This window comes from Malaclemys terrapin, chromosome 13 (assembly GCF_027887155.1).
Source record: "Malaclemys terrapin pileata isolate rMalTer1 chromosome 13, rMalTer1.hap1, whole genome shotgun sequence".
NCBI lineage: Eukaryota > Metazoa > Chordata > Testudines > Emydidae > Malaclemys > Malaclemys terrapin.
Window position 1 is genome coordinate 19,286,273 of NC_071517.1, and position 22,355 is coordinate 19,308,627.

At 42.3% G+C, this 22,355-nt stretch overlaps 1 protein-coding gene across 1 annotated transcript in view; it reads right to left on the reverse strand.

Annotated features, from left to right (window-relative positions):
* RAB40B (RAB40B, member RAS oncogene family) overlaps positions 1-21,954 on the reverse strand; it is a 47,478-nt gene extending 25,524 nt beyond the window's left edge. The window contains exon 1 of the mRNA XM_054047728.1: positions 20,969-21,954. Within this exon, the coding sequence (XP_053903703.1) occupies positions 20,969-21,110 (142 nt within the window). The 5' untranslated portion in view covers positions 21,111-21,954. The remainder of the gene's footprint in view (positions 1-20,968) is intronic.
* Positions 21,955-22,355: the final 401 nt, after the last annotated feature.

Consider the following 22,355-nt stretch of genomic DNA (forward strand, 5'->3'; position numbering starts at 1 on the left):
GGTTGGGGTGCAGGAGGGAGTGTGGGCTCTGGGCTGGGGCTGAGGGGTTCAGAGTGTGGAAGGGGGCTCTGGGCTGAGCCTGGGGCAGGGGGTTGGGGTGTAGGAGGGGGTGCAGGGTGCAAGCTGTAGAAGGGAGTTTGGGTGTTGGAGGTGGCTCAAGGCTGGGGCACAGGATTGGGGTGTGGGAGGGGGTGAAGGGTGCGGGCTCTGGGAAGGAGTTTGGGTGTAGGAGGGGGCTCTGGGCTGGGGTAGGGGTGCAGGAAGCGATGTGGAGTGCAGGATCTGGGCGGGAGTTGGGGTGCAGGAGGGGATGAGTGGTGTAGGCTCTGGCCGGGAGGCGCTTACCTCAGGCAGCTCCCAGTCAGTGGCACAGAGGGGCTAAGGCAGGCTCCCTGCTTGTCCCGGCCCCGCCCCGCCCCTGGAAGTGGCCGGCACGACCCTGTGGCCCCCGGGGGTGGGGTGACACCTGGGGGCTCCGCACACTGCCCGCCCCCACAAGCGCCGGCCCCACAGCTCCCATTAGCTGCAGTTCCCGGCCAATGGGAGCTGTAGAGTAACTGCCCGGGGCAGGGTACCATGAAGAGATCCGCTCCCCGCCAGGGACAACAGGGTCGTGCCAGCCACTTCCAGGAGCGGCGTGGGGCCAGGGCAACCAGGGAGCCTGCCTGAGCCCTGCTGTGCCGCTGGATTTTTAGCATCTAAAATCTCCTGGTTTGGCTTCAGTAGCCTCCAGGAGATAGGATCTGACTCCAGGAGACTCCAGATGAAACCGGGATGGTTGTCAACCCTACTCCACTCTGAAGGAAAACAATTTGGTTTAGAAATTAAAGTGTTCTATCAGCTGAAAAGCCATTCCAACAGGATTACTCTGCTTTCTGCCTTCCCTACACCTTCTTCCATCTATTGCTGCCTTATGATCACAGTGGATGGTGGAATTATGACACCAGTGGAGAGTCAGTCCTCCCCTTTAGTTCATCTGCATACTTCAAGTCTGTTGGTAAAAGTGCCTTACAATTCTAAAACCTCAATTTAAAAAGAATATTAACTCTCCGGGGCAAAGTCTGTCTTCTTTGTGCTTCTATAGTGCCTAGCATGTTGTGGGTCTTACTGGAAATACACACAACTTCAACCTCCTTATCTTCTGCCCCCTTTTTTGTGGTATACACAATCTCTATGAACACAATTCAAGCAAACAATATAAGATCAGGCATTCTGTCCATCCAGGAAAGAACAGTAAATGGACGCTTGGCAGATCTGAAGTACTCTGACACCACAAAAAGTACCATGACTTTATGAAAAGTTGTCTTATCTAAGCTTCCCTAAGTATCTGCTTTTGGATTAATGTGCACACCCAGTTTAGGCGTAATAACCACTCATTTGCCTACTAACCGTAACCTAAGTTTCCTGTAAGCTGTGCAGCCGCATGGTCACATAACAGCCTATTTAGCACCGCTCAGGGAACTTGTCCGGCCTGGACCTGCCGCAGATGGGGCAGGGGCGCCCTTCCCCCAGCCCCAATTCAGCCCCAGACCTGCTGTGGCCAGGGGAGAGACAGCCCGAACCCAGATCCGGCCCAGACCAGCCGCAGCGTCCCTCCCCTGGCCTCAACTCAGACCTGGCCCAGCCCAGTCACAGCCGGTGGAGGGGCGCCTATCCCGCGGCCCCAGCCCCGGAGCTGCCGCGGTGGGGAGAGGCGCCTCTCCCCCCCAGCCCAGGTGCTGCTACAGGGAGAGAGCTGGGGGGAGTCCTCTCTCCCTGCCGTAGCCCCAGAGCACCCTCCTGTGTCCCAAATCACTCATTCCCGGCCCCACCGCAGAGCCCGTACCCCCACCTGGAACCCTCACACTCCATACACCCTGGTCCTGAGCCACTGGCCCTGAGCCACTCATCCCTGGCCCCACCCCAGAGCCCACACCCCAACCCTCTGCCCCTCAGCTCCACCCCAGAGCCTGCACCCTCAGCCAGAGCCCTCAAACCCCGGCACCCCAATCCTCTGCCCCAGCTCTGAGCCCCCTCCCACACTGCAAACCCCTCGGCCCCACCCCCGCCACATGAATTTTGTGATGTGCACCAATATGAAGGTTCTGTGTCACACATCCCCTCCATATTGATGCACATCACAACATTCATTCCGCACGGGTTGGGAAAATTAGAGGGAACTCTGACTGTAACTGTTCAGCTTCTCATTGTACATTTACACTAAGGCAAGGTTGGAAGGGATGTACACAGAGCGGTTACAATAACAATAAAAGACTCTGCTTTCCAGTTCTTACGAAACTTTAGTTTACTTACTTCTCAAAACACAAAGTTTAAACACAGTCAGAGTTTGTACTAGAGAATGGCTTCAAAACTCAAATAATATTGAAAACAGATGCAATACTTCACATTGTGCAACATATTCCAGAAGAAAAACACAATGGCCTCTCACATCTTGGCACTTAATAGTAAACAAGTTTAAAATATTTGGCTCAAGAGAATCATGTACTCTGAGTTACTGAAGTCAGCAAGAGTCTTTCCAGTGATTTCTTCAGGCTTTGGATCAGGCCTCATATGAAGAAGCTGATCCTAAAGGAAGAGACAAACCCATTTCAGTTAAAAAGATCAAGCTATGTTTATGAAATGGGACAAGATGCAGCCAAATTTCATAATTTGTATTTTGTAAATCTACACTGTGCTACCACAAGCACTCTCAGAGGTCGTGATGACCTTTGCTACAATGCAGCAAGCTTTGACAGAGCAAGGAGAGATCCAAAGTACAGCTGTAGTGTCAGAATGACAGCATTCTCCTGAAGCCTATATATTGTACATTCAAATGGAATAAAGAGAATATTTGAAAAATGTTTCTTCAACCTGAAAGAGCTGCACTTTAAGTTCATCCTCTATAGTAAAAGAAGAGGAAAGTTGGTATTCCCAGCCAGTGCATATATATACAATGGTCATTTAATTAAATACTAGCAAACAAATTCTTATTGATGAATTCATAATTCACTCATGTCCCATTCAGTAAGCCTTGTCATTAATTCAGTCTCCATTGAGGAGGTTTCTTTATGCCCTGAAGGTTTCATGACCCCGAGACAACACCTTTGCATCTAACCTTGGAACCATGACTCCCCAGGCTAAAAGCTACTGCCTGAAAAATCAGAGACACCACCTACGCAGCATTGGTACTTACAAAAACAGAGATTTCACCAGAAACTGTATGTTTCCAAGCACAGTAGAAAAACTACTTTGGCACTTCTAAAATGTGAGATTCTAAGTCACTTTACAAATATTAATGAATTCAAACACCCCATGAGGAATGTTATGGGGATAAAACTTGGCAGTCCCACCTTTACAGATGACAATCCTGCAAATCTCAGAGTTCAAAAATCATGAGACCCCCCTCAAAAACACACACATACATACATACAATAAATCCCATGCATTTGGGTTCTGGCTTCTGATTGAACTTTCAGCAGAAAGCACCAGTGTGTGCACTCATCTTTCAGGACAAAAACGCAACACAAAATGCATGCAAAAAATGGGGTTCTCCTTTTAACAAGGACTTCTATATCATAACCTATGGTGTGACAGCCTCTCTTTCATGGTCCCCTGTTCACACTCCAGTCCCTGGATCTCCCAGTTTCTCTTGTCCCTCTCCAGAAGTTCCAGCTTGCCAGCGAAACTGTTCTGCTCCTGGCAGAGTAAGCAAGATAGGTATCTTTTCCAATACTTCCTGACGTTCTACATGGATTACTTCCCAACCTTCCTTAGTACAATGGAGAAAGATCCAGCTCCCTTGTGCTCTCCCATACTGCTGTTTCTGCAAGATTCTGAGCACAAGAATCATAGTGAGCTGTCTGCTCAAGAAATGGAACCAAAGTCAGCAGCAGAAACTGCAGGCAAATGAGCCAGAAAATCCAAGTTGCTCACAACCCTTCAGGTGATCCTGGATAGTGTGGAAAAAAAGCTGCCCCAAAATTATGGTACAAATAATAGTCATGCAGTGCTGGCAACTCTGATGACACTGTCACACACAGGTTAGTTTACTTGTTCATGATACTGAAGAACCCATGGCAGAACCAGGAACACAATATGTAGATCTCTCAACCCCTTCCCAATACAACAAAATCATCCTTCCGATTAAGGACGGAACTCTCGGATCAACTGAGATCTACAGGGACATATTAACAAATAGGTGCATGAAATCAGGCCTAATGCACGGCAATTTTGGAGACTTTGGAGAGGATGCCAAGTGAGCAGAGAGGAGCAGCAGCAAAAAGCTGAGTCTTCAGATTCAGAGTTGCCAGCATTGAATGACTATTATTTGTACCCTAATTTTGAGGCAACTTTTTTGCAGCTGAATGGTGGTCATGCACAGTGAAGGAGCCACACGTCTTCTCTTGGAGTTAATGGGGGTAGGGAGGGCACGTATAATCGGGGAAAAGCCGCTCAGGGAAGATCTGCAGAGCTAGAGGAGGACATTTGGCGTTGTGGAAAGATCATCAGGATCTTGACATGCCACTTCAGAAGTGCATCAAAACTAAAAGGTTTAAAGACAGCAATGGAAAGTGAAAGAAAGCAGAAATATGAAAACATTTAATGCACTCAATGGGTTAATCTGGCCTGGTGGACTGAATGTATATCCCAGGGGTAGACAACCTATAGCACGCGTGCTGAAGGCAGCACGCAAGCTGATTTTCAGCGGCACTCACACTGCCCGGGTCCTGGCCACCAGTCCGGGGGGCTCTGCATTTTAATTTAATTTTAAATGAAGTTTCTTAAACATTTTAAAAACCTTATTTATTTACTTTACATACAACAATAATTTAGTTATATATTATAGACTTATAGAAAGAGACCTTCTAAAAACATTAAAATGTATTACTGGCACATGAAACCTTAAATTAGAGTGAATAAATGAAGACTCGGCACACCACTTCTGAAAGGTTGCCGACCCCTGGTATATCCTGTCATGACCCACCTAGTCGGAATAGGTTATAAACAGATTTATATATTTACCAAAGCAAATTGCATCACTTATCCACTACAAACCCTACAGTTGTTATTTCCATTTAATGTGTAGTGCAACGGCTGTCACTGCTATGTTTAACTTTGAAGGAAACATTGATGTCAGCACCCTAGCATTCACAAGTAATCCACAACAAAAGCATTGCTGCACAGAAATAGTGCTATATTTCTCTTACACCAGCTGAGATTTATTAGGAAGCAAAGAGCCAAAAAGATTTAAGTGAAACCATAATGCTGCCCAAGAGAATGTGCCTTTTCCAGGATGGGGAAAAAAGGTGAGATACAAGAGACATCTCAAAAAAGAGTACAGCAAACATTTACAAGTATTAGGAACTATATAGAGTGTGGTCTTTAAAGCAAGATAATAATTTCAGTGTAATTAGTTATGCGTTCAAGCCTTAATGCAAATTTCTATTAAAAATGCTTTACAAGCTAAGAAAAAAGTAACTCTAAAATCATGTATGGCTATCATTGCTACACGAGCACATACATTTCTAGAGCAAGTTAATGAAAATGGTCTACAACACCAATACACGATCTTAAAATTAATCACAACACAAATTCTGTATATCCATTCAAGCAATGAAGTCTGATGAAAGACAGTTACTTCATGAAAAAACAGATACTATCTTTAGCTACAAGTACTTGTTTAAATATTGTAATTTACTGGCAGAAAGCCTAAAGTTTCCCATTTACAGAGTATATATAAACACGTATAAACGATTTCTCACTACCAGTAAGAATCCTACTTTAGTGGGTTATGTAAAAGTAGACATTTTTCATATCCAAAATGGAGGTTTGTATTTTTATATTCAAAACATTTAAAAGAAAAAAAGGTTATGTATGTGTCAAAATGGATGAAAGCAGAGAAAACTGAAAATATCATAAAAGTAAACTTGCTCTTCTGCCATTCTCCCACCATCAAATAAAGCACTGCTTTTGAATAGAACCGAGATCTCTGGAGTGGAGAACACACTATGCAATATGCACACATTTGTTTTTCCTACTGTGATCTGTGTTGTCCTCTAGATGGCTAAACAAAACCTCTTATCAATCTGAAGGAGTAAAAAGAAAGAGCCTACACTTCTAGGCCAGTGGTTCCCAAACTTTAACAACCTGTGAACCCCTTTCACTAAAATGTCAATCTTGCAAACCCCCTCCTAAAAATGAATATTTCCAGGGATTTTCTCCTTTACCTGAGTATAAATTATAAAAGCAGCGATCTTGGAAATATAACATTTGTTTTTACGACATGCGTATTACACACTATTTATTATTAATTATTTATCATTACAGTATTTTTATTACATTATGAAAACAGCAACACTCTGCCAAGATCTCACTTTCGTAGCTTTGAATAAGCCTGTTATAAGACAAGGCTCCTATGTTTTTCATCAAAGAGTATCAGATGTGAAACAGCATGAAGGTATTTAAAAGGCCAACTCAAAGAGTTCCTCCTACACAAGCATTCAGGTCTTGAGCAGTCCAGGAAAACAACAACAAAGCTTAAACTTGTTCTTCATAATAATTTTAAAAACAATACTAGCTGCCTATTTAATTTTAAAAACAACAAAAAATATCCACCTCCCTTTCCATTTCTTATAAAAGGAGTCTTGAAGTTTAAATCGCCTCAGTGTGACAGATACACTTGCTTTGATCTGCTTAGCTCTTGGAAATCCAGGGGCTCCAGGGCTGCTGGCCCCGTGCTGTCCAGGGTTCCTAGGGACAGCTCTGTTCGCCATTAGGGAATTTTTTCCCGGGAACCCTCTGTAACATTTCACGAACCCCAGTTTGGGAACCACTGTTCTAGTGTAAATGTTTATAAAAAAAATGTGTGTCATTCCCCAATCAGTCTGCACCAAAGGATTTTTAATTACATTAAATACACTGGTTTCCAGTTGAATAGAAAGATGATGCAAGTCTGTGTTCTGCTGGACTTCAGTATAAGTTATTAGAATTGCAGCTTTTTAGTCAATCAAAGACCATATAATTATTTCCCATGTAATTTTCTACACTCAACTGTCTGGCTTGCAGATGTCAGAGAAAAATCCTATGTAGGCGGAAATGAGATAGTAGCTGTCAACTAAATTACACTTCTCTCAAATACTTTAAGGAAAAACACACCCTGCTTGGAGATAAAGACTAATATTTAAAAGAAAAATATTGCATTATAGAGTTTCACTAGCAATGCTATGGTTAAAGAGGTGTTTGTATTCTCAGCCTCTATTTAGAATATACAGGCTTTAAGTTGTTTTTTTAAAGACATTCTTCACGCTGAAATCTTTCATACTTTGTCTCAGTCCAGAGATGCACTTTTCCAGAGAGTGAAGAAAATCCATTTAAATTATTTGAGTCTTTAAATAAAAAAAAAAACAATTTTTCATGCTTTAATAAAAGTTATCCACATGCATTTTTTGCACACCAGTAACTCAAAAGTGGTTTGAAGAGACAAGGCTGGCCTGTATGCAGTCCTCAATAAGTATGTGTTAGTAAGTGTGAGGAAAGATTGGATAAGAATTAAGTCAAGAATGATTGAGATAATTATTGTGCACACTGAACATTTTTCCTTGCTGATGCAACTGTGCACTGAGTGTGGCTATCCAGATACCAACACACTGGGTCTTCATCCACAGGACTCTCTCCAGCCTGAATCAATCATTCCCTTCACTGCATAGCCCATTGTATCTCCCTTCCCAGATCTACCCTTAAAAGGCTGACAGACTTGTTGAGTCCCTTCTGGAGTTATGTGGCTGCGGCTTTCACATTTCATGCATGGGAAATTGTAGATTAGTTTGTGAAGACATATGGACACCTCTCCTTTCCCCTTTTGTTTAGGGACAAGGAAGTTACATTCATATAGTGTTGTCGCAGATTTTAAAGGGATATGGTCAATTTTAATTTTACATTTACTAATTAAAAAATTCAATTTTCTGATAAATCTACCTTTGACAAGCAAGTACAGAATTTCTGTTGTGGATTAAGTTTTGTAACACTTTTCTATTCTCATGCAGTTATTTAAGTTTTTTTTCCAGCAAGGATTTCTGGGCAGACCTAACCATATTACCACTAAAAATACTTTCAATAATTTTCCTTCTGTGCACATATGTACCTGCTGCCTTTTCAGTTCTACTGCTGCAGTTATTGGGAAACACTTATTTACAGAGCCTGGGGAATATCCTGCATGCAACCTGACTCCACAGCAGTGGATGAGGGTGATGCAACTGACCCTCAACAAAACAGTGAAACTGACTATACACCAAGTGCTGCTGACTTGCAAAGAAAGGTGAAAAAATAGAGAAGTGTTTCTCTGTTAATCTCAGATACTATTTGCAACAACGGATGGAAATGTGATGTTCAAGTTTATAGTGTCCTTTTAGAACTACAGAAAATTAGTTTGGCTTTCCCCACAGCAATCATAACTGAGCCACATTGCATATATTTAATCACACCTACCCAGAAACCAATGTTGCTAAAGTGACGGTTGATACAATAAATAACAATGTTAGGAAAAATACTGCGAAACTTACTTAGAAGAAATAAGTAAAGACAGTATACGTAAAGATGTAAAAACCCTTTGTTCAGGCATTTGCCAACTAACATCTAGACATGCAAAGGTTAAGTATAGGGACTCTGGAAACCAAAGCCATTTTTTCAAGTATGCAAGGGGTTAGTTAATTTAACTACTAACTTCAAAACCATCTAATTACTTCCTTTTTTACGATATATTCCATCCTAATGGTAATCACAAACATTTTTAGCAGAGTCTTTTCCGTCTCCTACAATAAACAAAGTGAAAGATTGGATTTAGAATACAGGCTTGGTTTCATCCTTATGACAGATGGACAAGGTTGTCTCTCCACAGATTTAAATTTTTTATTAAAGCTAATGTTAAAATTATATAATACACAGGTTGAGAAAAGAGTGTCTGTACATCTGGGTATAGTGCTTGAATTATCCACAAATACAAAGTTTGTTTAAAAAACTCATAGGATACATATAGTACATAATCTGCAATAACCCCAATTTAGATAAATTTAACAATATACTTTGGATATTAGAAACTAAAAACTCGGGTACATCACTCATGAAAAGTTATACAGACAGTTAGTTGTAGAAAGCAAATATAGGAATGAGTGTAGTCCCTTAGTAATTGAACATTTAAGATTGGGTTGTCCCTTAGTAGATACAATACGTCAGAGAAGTATGTTAGTTACTTGCACTTCAAGAGTGCATGGCATTTTTACAGAAGCTACTGTGGTTAACAGGCAGATTTAAGGCATTGAAGTTCACACTATATGAATAGGAATATACTGCATATGTGAAGAGAGACCCTAGTTACTGGTGCTATGGGAAACATAACTTTGAATCTTCTGACTTTGGGGTATTCAAAATCTCAATATTGAAGCTGCATTAATGTAGTGTGCATTTATGAATTAGGATCACAGGAACGGCTACACAAACTAACCAGTCATCCACTTACTCTGGTCAATGCTGAATGCTCCAGAATAAGTAATCAAATTCTGTTTTTTCTTGTATTAAAGAAACCAAAGTGGCTTTTTTATTTCATTATAATTTTATACTGCTCTTCCCTAAGAGAAAACAGACCTAGGTAAAACCTTCCAAAAGCACTTAAATTAATTAGGAGCCTAAGTCCACTTTCAAAAATGAACTAGCCACATAGTCACCCAAGTCCCATTGAAAGTCTATGAGGCTTAGAATCTCTAGTAATTTTTTACCCTGAGTCTTGTTACCCTCGTGTTGGATAGCAGCCCTCCCAACACAGGCACTCCATCCAACCCTAGTTGCTTGTTCGGAGAGCTTTTATATAAAATTTCTGCTAAAAGAATCACTCTGAGCTCACTCATTTCACCTCATGGAGTAGGTTACCAGTAGCCTTGAAACCAAGATTTCTTCATGCTCAGGCAAGATTTTGATGTTCACTTATGATTTTGAAGCAATATTATTTGTCCATCTAAACTGTGTACATTTTCTACCCTTGGCTCACCAATTATTGCTTAGTTACCATCCCCTTTTGAAATTGATTTATTACATTTATTTCAAACTTCTGTCACATTTGTTAATTATATGTAGGGTGAAAGAATTTGCTTCTACCATGTATTTCAACATCAAAAGCTGTGAACAACTCAAGTTGCAGCAAAGTGTTAAAGTCATACTATAACCAGCAAGCCAATTTCTCATGAGAAATAAATAGCTCTCCCATTTCCCGGTCCGCCCCAACAACAAAACTCAACGCCCTTTATCACAGCTGTGTCTCTGCCTACACAAAAAGAAGAACAGGAGTACTTGTGGCACCTTAGAGACTAACAAAGCAATCACAAATTACTGTGCTTGCAGAAGGTGCTTTTATATGGAAATTAGGGTATTTACATTTCTAAATCTTGCCCCTCCCTGTCACAGTTGCCAAAGACTCACCTTCTTCACCCTGCAGAGACTGCCCTACTGACCTCACCAATCTCCACATTACATGTACCTGAGAACTCACCAGTTCTCTAAGGATTTGCCTTTTTGGTTTAAAACCCATGTTTTAATGAAAGCGGCACAAATACGGTACTACTGGCTAAAGACAGCTGACAAATATAAGCCCATGACCAGTGTACAGACAGATTAACAGCCTAATTAACATGTCAGACAGGTATGTAATTATACCAAGAGTGGGTAGTACATGTTATAGCCCGGGGCCTTTATACTTCAGCACATTGGATCCAGCTTACATAGCCCCTCCAAATTCTGCTACCAACACAATTTTCTCTCTCCTCCCTATCCCAGTCCAGATGAGACACCATCTTCTTGTCCACTGCCACACGCTGTTGTAAAGTATTAAGACAGTTTAACTATGCATGAGATCTTAACTCTCCTCTCTTTCATGAGATATGGAAGAAAGGGAAAATTGTGACAGTGGGTGGGTGGAGCATTTTGTGAGTTAGCGTGTGTGGACTCTAGGTGAAAGTTTAAAGTCACTCATGTTTAAAGCCACAAGCCTCCAAATTAAAGGTGAGGCAGAGACTATGTCTACGCTAGCACTTGTGTCAGTAAAACTTTTGTTGGTCGGGGTGTAAAAAAAACAACACACCCCTGATCGACGTAAGTTTCACTGACAGATGCACCAGTGTAGACAGTGCTATGTCAGCAGGAGACACTCTCCCACCAATATAGTTACCGCCACGTATTAGGGGTGGTTTAATTATGCCAGTGGGAGAGCTCTCTCCCGTCAGCACAGAGTGGCTACATGGGAGACCTTGCATCTGCAGCAGTACAGCTGTGCTGCTGTAAGGTCTCTAGTGTAAACATAGCCAGAGATTGTCTTTTTGTTCTGTGTTCATACACTGTTTAACACAATGAGGTCCCGGTCCATCACTGAGGCTCCTAGGTACTATTATAATAAATAAAGGTTTAAAGGCTATCAATTCATATTCAAAACTATGCAGAGCCAATTTTGTAGATCTCATTTAAACAAGCCAAACATTAAAGTAGTATGTATTTGGTTATAATTTATGGCACTGAATGTAAGACTGGGCATTATGGGTTGTTGTATTATTACATTATACTACTTACAATTTTTCTTTCAATACTAATAAATAAGCCATAATTAAGATGTATGAATACGGGGCAAGTTAGTGTTAAACTTCAGTCTTAACTCTGGAACTGAGTGTTTTCTTCTCAGTCATAATTCTGCATTAACACTAGTTGGCTAGACTATGATACTTATGTATTACAACAGATGAAAACAGAAAAGAGAAAAAACTATTATTTACTTGTGTATAACCCACTTAATCACTAAACAGTTTTGGGTTCCCAATTGAAAAATTCAGCCATCTGGGTGGTTTTCACAATAGCCAACCAAAAAGAAACATGTTGGGACTATTATATAAGGAGATTCTCCACACCAGGTAAAAGTGCAAATGTTCTTTAAAAAAAAAAAAAAAAAAAAACTAAGGCAAACACACCCAGCTCATATTGGGTAAATATTTAACCCAGTATTATTTCTTCCTCACAATTCTCAACCTGAGTTCGAGAAAACAAACAATCCAGAGAATCCGAGTAAGAGCCTGACACAAATAAAACATTCTAAGGCCTTGTCTACACTGCCACTTTACAGCGCTGCAACTTTCTCACTCAGGGGGGTGAAAAAACACACCCCTGAGCACTGCAAGTTTCAGCACTGTAAAGTGACAGTGTAGATAGCGCACCAGCGCTGGCAGCCATGCTCCCAGCGCTGGTAGCTACTCCCCTCGTGGAGCTCTCCCAGCGCTGGTAGCTACTCCCCTCGTGGAGCTCTCCCAGCGCTGGTGCTGTGACTACACAGCCACATTAAAGTGCAGTCACGTTGCTAGTGAAGACGTAACATTAGTAAGTTGATTTCTGCTTTTCAAGCCAATGATCTCAGATATTTTGCATTCAGAGTTCAAATCAGAAAAGAAATGGGCTCCAGCAACACATTAAAAATTAGCCAATACACTGGCCCACATTCAGCCTGACTCAGAGTTCAGTCCTGGTTGGTTTAATGGGACATGGTTAGATTGAAGTCTGATTATTTTTGTAAAAGTTCAAGATACTTTCAAATAGTGTACCTGTTCTAAGCCCCTTGCCAATTTTGTGTTTTTACAGCTGCTTTTCCCCCATGTTTTTCGCTGTCTTGCAGCTGTGAAAAACCTACACAAGCAACAGGGAGACTGATTGCACATGACAAAAGCTGAAATTGGCTACATGCAGAGAGATGTTGAATGCACAAAGTAAACTAGGGAAAAAAAGAAAACTACTGTATTTTTCTTTAGTGTCTTTCAGTTAAAATAACCTTAGGTGCTACATGTAATAATAGCAAATTAAAGTCACTTGTGTGAATTTAGTAACAGAATCTGAGATAAGAAACACTACACCAGTGTCAGATTTTAGCACCTCAGATTTTAGCACCTAATTATTCTTCTAAAATACTAAATCATGTAGAATATATTTGATCAAAGACACATTTCATTTTGAAAAAGGTAAGTTAGGGGAAAAGTCAGTTAAGTCATAAAAACGATATTCGTGAAAATCAGGTATTTTAAAGGTTAATCATTTAAATTAAATGATCCACTTAAACAAACTACCATGTTTTTGAAGGGGGCACAGACAATATAAGCCTACTGATCAATTTGATTGAGAAGCATTCGTCTAAAGATCCTGTCCTATGCTGAAATATGGTGCTGTGGCATACATCTAATGTATGGAGGAATAGATACTATCACACCGACGTACCTGAGCTACACCATGTCAGGCCAGACAGATGATCAACAGAAGAGTCAAAGTGGAAAGAACGTGGTGTGCAGTGAAGCAACAAAAAAAACTAGTCTCTGCACAAGGCTGGAAGAGATATGGGTCCCTGTGACTACCTTGCCTAAGTAGGATGAAGGTCTGTCTTCTATTTCCTTTAGTAATGAAAGCTGAAGATACAGACATGATTCCGTTACAAGGTCTGTAAAGTCTATTGACCTCCATAACAGCTATAGATTCTCTGCTAATTGAAGTCTCTAAACCACAGGATTTGGGGACTTCAACAGCAGAGTCAAGGGAAAGGGTTGGGACGGCTTTGTGGCCTGCGTCATGCGGGAGGTCAGACTAGATGATCATAATGGTCCCTTCTGACCTTAAAGTCTATGAGTCTATGAGATTGTGTCATGTTGCTTGAAGCCTGGAATGAGGAAATGCCAAAGCCTTCTTTGCCACGTGGCTTAAGGAAGGTTCTGGGAATTGGGACATCTTGAGTTTTCTCTCTGTGTTGCTGCATATCAAATTTTGGAAAAGACCAATTAGGCTATATGCCTGAGAAATAAAAATTGAATTAGCAAAAAAGTCTGCAATCTTCAAAATATGACAAAAAAATTTCAAACTAGATTCCAGTCCTGTTTTGAGAGTAGAAAGAATTTGTAGCAACTAGTCTAGTTCCCCAACCCATGCAGGTGCCAACTGCTTGCACCCGATAATTTATTAATGGTAACGACACCTAAATGCTGGGCACTTTTCAAACATTTAGGAAGGATGGTCCCTGCTCCGAGGAGCCCATGATCTTAGGACAGATGGAGGTTATGGGAATAATAGACAATGTGATATGAAATTAAGGAGAAAGGAGACAGTGACTGAGGGAACAGAGCAAGAGGGAGAGACAGTCAAAACTCATAGATTTTAAATCTGATGTTCCATATAGAGAAGGATTTAGGAGGAACACAAGTTTCTATGAGAATTACATTAGCTTTTCATGCCAAGCAGTCTTAGTGCAAATTCAGTTTTCTCTTTTCTAGTATGAAAGCAAAACTAAAAATACAGTGGATAAAAACTAAATGCTAAACACCAAAATATTGGTCAACCCAATGACAGCAAATCTGAGATTTCATGTTTCAGTTTAAAGGCAATTCTCTCTCTTAAATTTAATTCTGAAGGATAATTTAATGACACTCAAAAGCAGATTTAAATTCCTATAAACCCAAATTTATAGAATTTCTCATAAGTTCTTTACTGGGTGAGACTGCTTTTTTGAATCTAGTTCAGAGTCAGTCTACTGGGAATTGCAATTCTGATTTCAAGGAGGATTTGGAAAATCTACCAGACATATATTACCCCAAGAATTAAACCTACTAACTAGCCCTCACTATCCCTGACTCTGGGAGAATGGGAGATTTTCTACCAAGGAGTTCTTCGTGGACCATACTTACATGTTCCATCTTTCATGCCAACCCTTTGCTAGTATGGTTCTGATAAAGCTCCCTTCTCTTTCCTTTCCAGAGCTCCCTGGTTGATATGAAGGTGCAGAATGAGGGCTTCTTCATTATTCTACCCCTTCCTCAGCCTCAGGGTTGCTGTGAGGGGAGGGGAGGAAAGGAAGGGGATTTTGCAATCCTGCCCCAACCCCAGCCTCCTCTACAGTGAACTAGAGCCTGCATGCACTAGTCTGTTTTCCCATATTGTAGCAACCATGTAAAATTGTTACATGGTTGCTACATGTCTCATTTCTTTTTTCTAGTTAATAAACTTTTAGAAAGTTTATTACAGGATTGGCTACAGGCATTGTTTTTGGTGTAAAATCTAGGATACCAATTGATCTGGGGTAAGTGACTAGTTTCTTGGGACTGGGAGCATAGGCGGTGCATGACTCCCGCATTTGGGGAGGTTAGGCGGGAGCGCCAGAAGCTTCCTAGAAGTGAGGTTTGTGCAGTTTGTCTGGGTGGCAAGATGGACTTGAGAGTCTAAAGGGACTGTCTGTGACTCCATGGTATGACTGTTATAATGACCCAGGAGTTGACATTTGTCACTGGGTTGGTGAAATCTAATTATAGAACACACCACTAGTTTTGGGTGTCTGCCCTGTTTTTGACAGTCTGTCCTGGGGTAGGCACTCACAGGCATGAACCACTCCAGACAGCATGACAGATATGTCTGCACATTTTGCATCTGTTCTCGCAGGATCTGGTGCTGCTTTGACTGATGTGTCCAGGTCTGTGTGGAGCTTGCTTCTGATGAGGAGTCTGACAATGTATTAGGGGTGGATAGGTGAAAAAACAACAACACCCTATCACCTGTGGGTGAACACTTTGCACAAAGTGACCACTCTATCAGTCCTCATCCTCAAAGGAAACCTGCACAGCACTTTCAAAAGATGATCCTAGAAGCTTAAATTCGTAACTTTGCTAGACATTAAAAATCATGTTCTTAATAAAGACACAAATTGTGGCTTATTACAACAATCTTTAACCCACTAATCCCACTTTTTTTGTCCTGTGACTGCACAGGTCTTAATGGCCTAATTCACCTTGAATGGTCCCTTAGAATATGCACTAACTATTTATGTGAAACTATCTGTTTGACCTAGTATTTAGCCATGACACTTTCACAGACCTGAGGAAGAATTCAATGTAGCTCAAAAGCTTGTCTCTCTCACCAACAGGAGTTGGTCCAATAAAAGGTATTACCTCACCCAGTTTGTATCTCTAATATGTTCATTTAACTCTGCCACTATGAGCAGCAGCAGAGGCGCCTGAGTCCTGCAAACTCAGAAAGACATCACTGCATTCATTTACATTTGGAAAGGGATCTATGCAACTATAGTGGCTAAGAACATCTTTTTAATAATGAAGATTTATGTTCTGTAGAAATTAAGGCTTAGGTCCACGTTAGTCTCTAAGGTGCCACAAGTACTCCTGTTCTTCTTTATTCATTCGTGAGTGGATTTCTCTCTTTGTGCCCTCCCTCATAAACCCTCATTTCAGATGCAAGGGTATTAGAGTCATACCTAAAATACCCATAATGCAACCTTTCATTTGTTTGTGAGTCGCTGAAAATGTCAGTCATGAAAACTGTCCAATTACAACATCAGCAACATATAATTTACACTAGTTCATGAGCAAGGCTCTGTGTCAGAACATTGATGTTTAGGCAACAACAGAGAAGCTCTCCTTTACATAAAAAGGGTAATAAAAAAAAAATAGAGACGTGGACTAAGATTTCTTTACAATGGTTTTAGTAGTTTCTTGCTCACAGACACACTCCTGGAAAAACTTTTAAACTCAACCCAGCAGGCTGCATCCACAACCCCGCTAAGCAATGCTCATAGGAATTCAGGAGCATAAACTGAAAGCTAGTTACATAAGTGGAAAACACTGCAGTTTTATTTACCAAAGATCGTTCTAATACAGCACAGGCAGAATCAGTAATGTATTGCCATTCAAACCATTTGCATTTATTCCCCCAGTTTTAGCAGCAAGTAGATCAGTTCTAATAGAGCTTTGCTTTCTTTCAGAGTACTGAGAAAGGAACAGCAACCATGACTTTTAGAATTGGTTTTAAGTTTGAAATTCCCCACTAATGAAGAGAGAAACATTTAGGATTGCACTGATGTAAACAAATGGAATGCCTGTTTAAACATACTGCTAAGGCAACTCAGAATCTCACAATACATCTGTCCTTCAGGACAAAGTCCAAAGACAGACCTCAGGGAAACTAAACTTACTATGACTACTTAACTACAGGTGCTCTAACTGACCTGTGGACCATGGGTGATCTGCAGAGAGCTGGCTGCTCACATAATGCCAATCTTCCCAATCCTTAAAGAAACCACCCTTCAGCCCACTTCTCTTGCCAACTATTGCCCCAACTCCCTTCACCTTTAAGCTTATCAAATGTGCCATTACAACCAATACCTCAACTTCCTTTCCTCCTGCTCACTCATGAATCCCTTTGACTTCTGTCCTCGCTACTACATTGAAACTGTTCTCAGAATTTCTATCTATTTTGCCCAATCTCAGAGCCTCTACTCCTACCCTCATCCTTTTAGACCTCACATCTGCTTTTGAAACTGCTAATCACATTTTTAAAACCTTGGTCTTCCCTCATCCATCATGACTTGTCCTCACTTGGTTCTTCTTCTTCTTCTACCTCTTTAATCATACCTTCAGTGTCCCATTTGGAGTCCCCTCCTCCTCTATCCATATGAGTCACATAGGACTTGATATATGACCCCTTCCTATTCTCATTTTACAAGCTCTCTGGGCAATCTCATCTGCCCATCTGGTTTTGACAATCTTATGTCAATGACTTACAGCTCTCCCCTGTATCTAGTGTTGGACTGCAGCCTGTCTCTCTGACATCTCTTGAAGATTACATGGTCAACTTAAACCTAACATGGCCAAGACAGAATTCTTGACCTTTCTTCCCACACCCTTCCCTTGCTTTTTGTTCTGTTACTTTTGCCATCAATGCCAGCCTCTTCCACCCATGTCATCTTCATGCAAACCTCTCCATGCCTTCGAGCACACCACCTTTACCCAAGGAACATCCTCTTTGAGCTGATCCATCAGCTAACCTCTCTTCCCTCAAATCCAATCTCAGGACTCACCTCTATAGTTATTGGACCCACCTCTATTACTTATCAGCCTATTATACTCCAGGTGCTTACAAACTGATTGTTTAATAATTTTTCCAATATCTTTCCATGTATCAAAGTTGCCTGACTGCTCTATAATTCCTTGGGTCCTCTTTGTTCTCCTTTTTAAAGACAGGTACTAAGTTTGCCCTTCTCCAGTTCTCTGGGACCTCACTCAACCTCTATTAGCTCTCAAAGATAACCATTAAAATAGTTCCACAGTTGCTTCAGCAAGTTTCTTAAGTACCATGCCATGAATTGCACTAGGCCTTGTTGACTTAAATACATCTAATTTATCTAAATATTCTTTAATATTTTCTTTCCCTATTCTGGTTTAAGTTCCTTCCCCCTTGTTGTTGCTAATAATCACCAACCACACTCCTTCTTCAGGCCCACCTCTTCAAGCATTCTCTCCTTCTTACATCCAATAATTCCTTCACTCTCCTTCTGATTTATTACCCTTTTGTGGGCACAAACCACTGTGTTTGTTTAATCTTTATAATTTAGAGTGTAATTTCTCTGTCAGGGTGTCTTATCTGTTTGTGAAGTGATATGTAAACTTACTGCCTTATATGCATTTGTGTATGATTATTATTAATCATAAACAACGGATTTCGAAATGTGTTCAGAGTGCTAGTGAAATGCTGCAAGAGAATATTTGTATTACTTGATTGCCAGGATCTCTACTCACAGGAAAGCTACGCTAGTTATATTATACAATTTAGAGAATTTTTACCAGCAAAACAAAATCAATGGAAGTTTTACATAAAACTGACTGATGCAAGATTGGCGACACTGGGAGCTATTTCAACATTCTCTCTTACTTACATTAAGATACATTCAGGGACGGAAGTGTTGGCCCAGTGTGGCCTTCTGTATGTAAAGACACAGTATACAATGAGTGCTCTTAGGAAAAAAAAATGCTGTTTTTGCCTTGGTTGAATAGGTATTATTATCTTAGTATTTAATATCCCAAATAATATGGGCCTGATTCAAAACCCACGGAAGCCAATGGAAAGATCCCTACAGACTTCAATGCTTGGTGTATCAGGCCCATACTAAGGGCTTGTCTTCATGTACAGCACTGTAGCAGTGAAGTGTGCCATTGTAGCACGTTAGTGAAGACACTCTTATGCCGATGGGAGAGCTTCTCTCGTTGACATAGTTACCTCCTCTCGTGCCGTGCCGGTGGATTAATGATGCTGACAGGAGAAGCTCTGCCACTGGTGTAGTAGCATCTTCACTGAAGAGCTAGAGCGGCACACTGCACTGGTGCAATGCTGTATAAGACGACAAGCCCTTAGTATGGGCCTGATACACCCACTGAGCATTGAAGTCTGTATGGATCTTTCCATTGGCTTCCATGGATTTTGGGTCAGGCACATATTATTTGGAATATTAAATACTCAGTTCTCCTCTTGTCATAGCACTGTCTACACCGGGGGTTAGGTCGGTATAACTGCATCACTCAGGGATGTGGATTTTTCACAAACAAAAAATCCACAAAGGACATCTCTTTTGCCTACACACAACCCATCAGAATTCAGTTTTGAATCAGTTTATGTAGCTCACAATTCTCTGCTTTGCAAATATATCTGGTATTGATGGGGGCTCTTCAGTCTCATTCCTTAAAAGGTTAAATGAAAGAACAAACTACAAATAGAAACTCCATCTTAGAGGGCCACTGTTCTGATGTCACAAATTTTTTATACACCAAAAATATAAAACTGACATATGGTAACATTTCATTGCAACTTATAAGTCTTACATTACCAATTTGAGTGATTTTAAAAGTAAGGGACAAGGGAAGAAAAGGGTAATCCACCTTTTTGGCTTTTTGCAATCAGTGCATCATTTGCTGACTACTCATTTTAGAATAAGTATTTTTGTATAAGAATTTAAAAAAAAAACCACTTTTGTGATGCACGAAAATTATAATGAGCACATCCTTGAATCTCTATTTAGCACACAATCCTAAAATATTGACTCTGTGTGTTTATTTCAACAGTTACTGGGTTTGCAGCTAAAAGAAATAATATATATCATCTTATTTAGTTATACTTTTTAAAAAATATATACCAAAATGCAACCATGTTAAATATGTAATGAATTTGTAAAAGGGAGGTTGGTTTAGAGTGTTATAGCCCATCCCTTAAAAATGGTTTGCTTTTAATGGCAACACTTCAACAGAGGAACAAACACCCCAAAAACATTCTGCTGCAAATGACTAATTTATAAATAAAGAAGACTCTACCAATGCTCAACGCCCCTCTTTACTTATTGGTCACAGGAAACATGGAACAGAATGTTATTAGGACAGCTTGGGTAGAGTGACAAGATGTCACGATTTTATAGGGACAGTCCCGATTTTTGGGTCTTTTTCTTATATAAGCTCCTATTACCCCCCACCCCCGTCCCGATTTTTCACATTTGCTGTCTGGTCACCCTAACATTGGGTAAGATGATCCCTACTTCTTTGACCAGTGATCTCTACTTGCTATTGACGAAGCATGTCTCTCAAGTCTTAGCTCCCAAAGTAGTTTCGAAGTAGAGACTTGCTGGCATGGGATTTGAAACCAAAATAAATAGTGATTCTACTCCCCTCTTCAAGAGTATAGGTGCAGGAAAACATCACACCTCATCACACCTCCTCTACTTTCCATGTACCCTTCCCATTCCAACTATGCCTGGGAACATCACAGTCATATCAGGAGAGATATGTGGAGGCGGCCGTTTGTCAGGCAACTGTCACTCTAAGGATTTAGGTGCACCAGATAGTACCTCTGCCTCCCATTCAATTGTGAGTTCTCTAATTCACAATGGAATTTGATTGCTGGAATCTGGAATAGCCTAATTGTGCCTTTGAGCACACACAGTTAAAAGGGAGGCAGCCAGCAGCAGACTGAGGCTCCAGAAGAGAAGTTCATCATTGTCATAGGGAGGGGAAGCCTAGCAGCACTGAACAACGGAGGCTGGGAAGGGAACTAGTGGGAAACGAGTTACCATCTCAAAAACCACTTGCAGGAGTGGTATAGCCTCTGTCCTACTTACCCATGTTGTACCCATAGGGTGATTCAGTGGCTCCATCCTGCAGGCTAGCCAGGATCTCTCCTTTGCCCACGTCGCTGTCCCCCACCAGCAGAAATTTCAGCAAGAAGTCATAGGCTTTCACTGGGCTGCCCACGTGGCTCATCCTCTTTTTCCCTTACCCCCCGAAAAAAATCTCTCCGGCGAATCAGCTCCCAGAGCCCATCACGGGAACCCAGGAGGAAAAAAGTCACCGTGGGAGCAGCAGCAGCAAACAGCAACAGGAGACAAACAGAGGCATGTTCAACAGCACCACCGCTCAGGGCAGGCTGCAATGGGGCAGGGGGCGCCAGCCACGCACGGAGGAGGTAACAGGTGGTGCAGGGCTATATACTGCGACATGAAAACGCATCTGGTGCCAGGGAACGGTCTCAGACTGCGTGACCCTGGGGACATTCGCTACAGCCCAACTTCGCACAGGCACGGGGGCTGGCTGCTGTGTCACAACACAGGCAGCAGCAGCAAGGGAGATGCGGACGCGCACTCTCTGGCGCTGGGGGTCCAGCACCCCCACTAGCGGGGGGTAGTTACTGAGCAACGGGGACACCCGTCATGTCATGACAGAGTAGAGGCAGGCGTCCATCGCTACAGGAGAGGGGGTGGCGAGCTATCAGGGAGACGGGCCGCTATCCCAGGGGGCAGCCGCGGGGGGGAGGCCTATGGAAGGGAGGAGGCTCCTGTTGTCGGAGGGGTCACGGGACAAGCCCGGGCCAGAGCGGGATCCAGTCGCGGGGCTCCAAAGTGCAAGTGCGCGACGCCCCGTCCCGGCACCACCGCCCTGGCTCCCCAGGGGATCGGGGGAGTCGGTGCCCAGCCCGGGCTGGAACTCGGTCCCTCCGGCCGCGAGCGAAGCGCGGGTCTGGGTCTCGCACTGCTCCTGGCCGCGATCCTAGGTCCCCGCTACCTCCCCTCAGCTCAGCGAGTTCGGCACTGCAGTGACCCAGACTCTCTACCCCCGCTTTGCCCCAGCACGCAGCACCGTGACAGCAGACCCGGCCCCACCCAACTCGGCTCCCATTGGTGCCTCAGGATCCTGGTCCCCGCCCATCTCTTCTTCTATTGCAGCACTACACTAAGGGCCACGCCCACCCCTTTTTCCATTGGGCAACGGATCTCCCAGCCTCGCCCGCCTCTTCTTCTATTGGGCTATCGAAACCCCCAGCCCCGCCTTGCTCTTTCTCCATTGGGGGCAGGGGATTCGGAATCCCGCCTCCTCTTGTTCCCAGGGGGGCACAGCGGCTCAGTTGCTAGGCTAGTTCTCCCGCGCTATTGATGCTGTCGCCCGTCAATCACGGATTTCCACGCCCCCTGCAGGAGCGGGGCGGCCTGTTTAATTGAAAGTAGAGTTTTG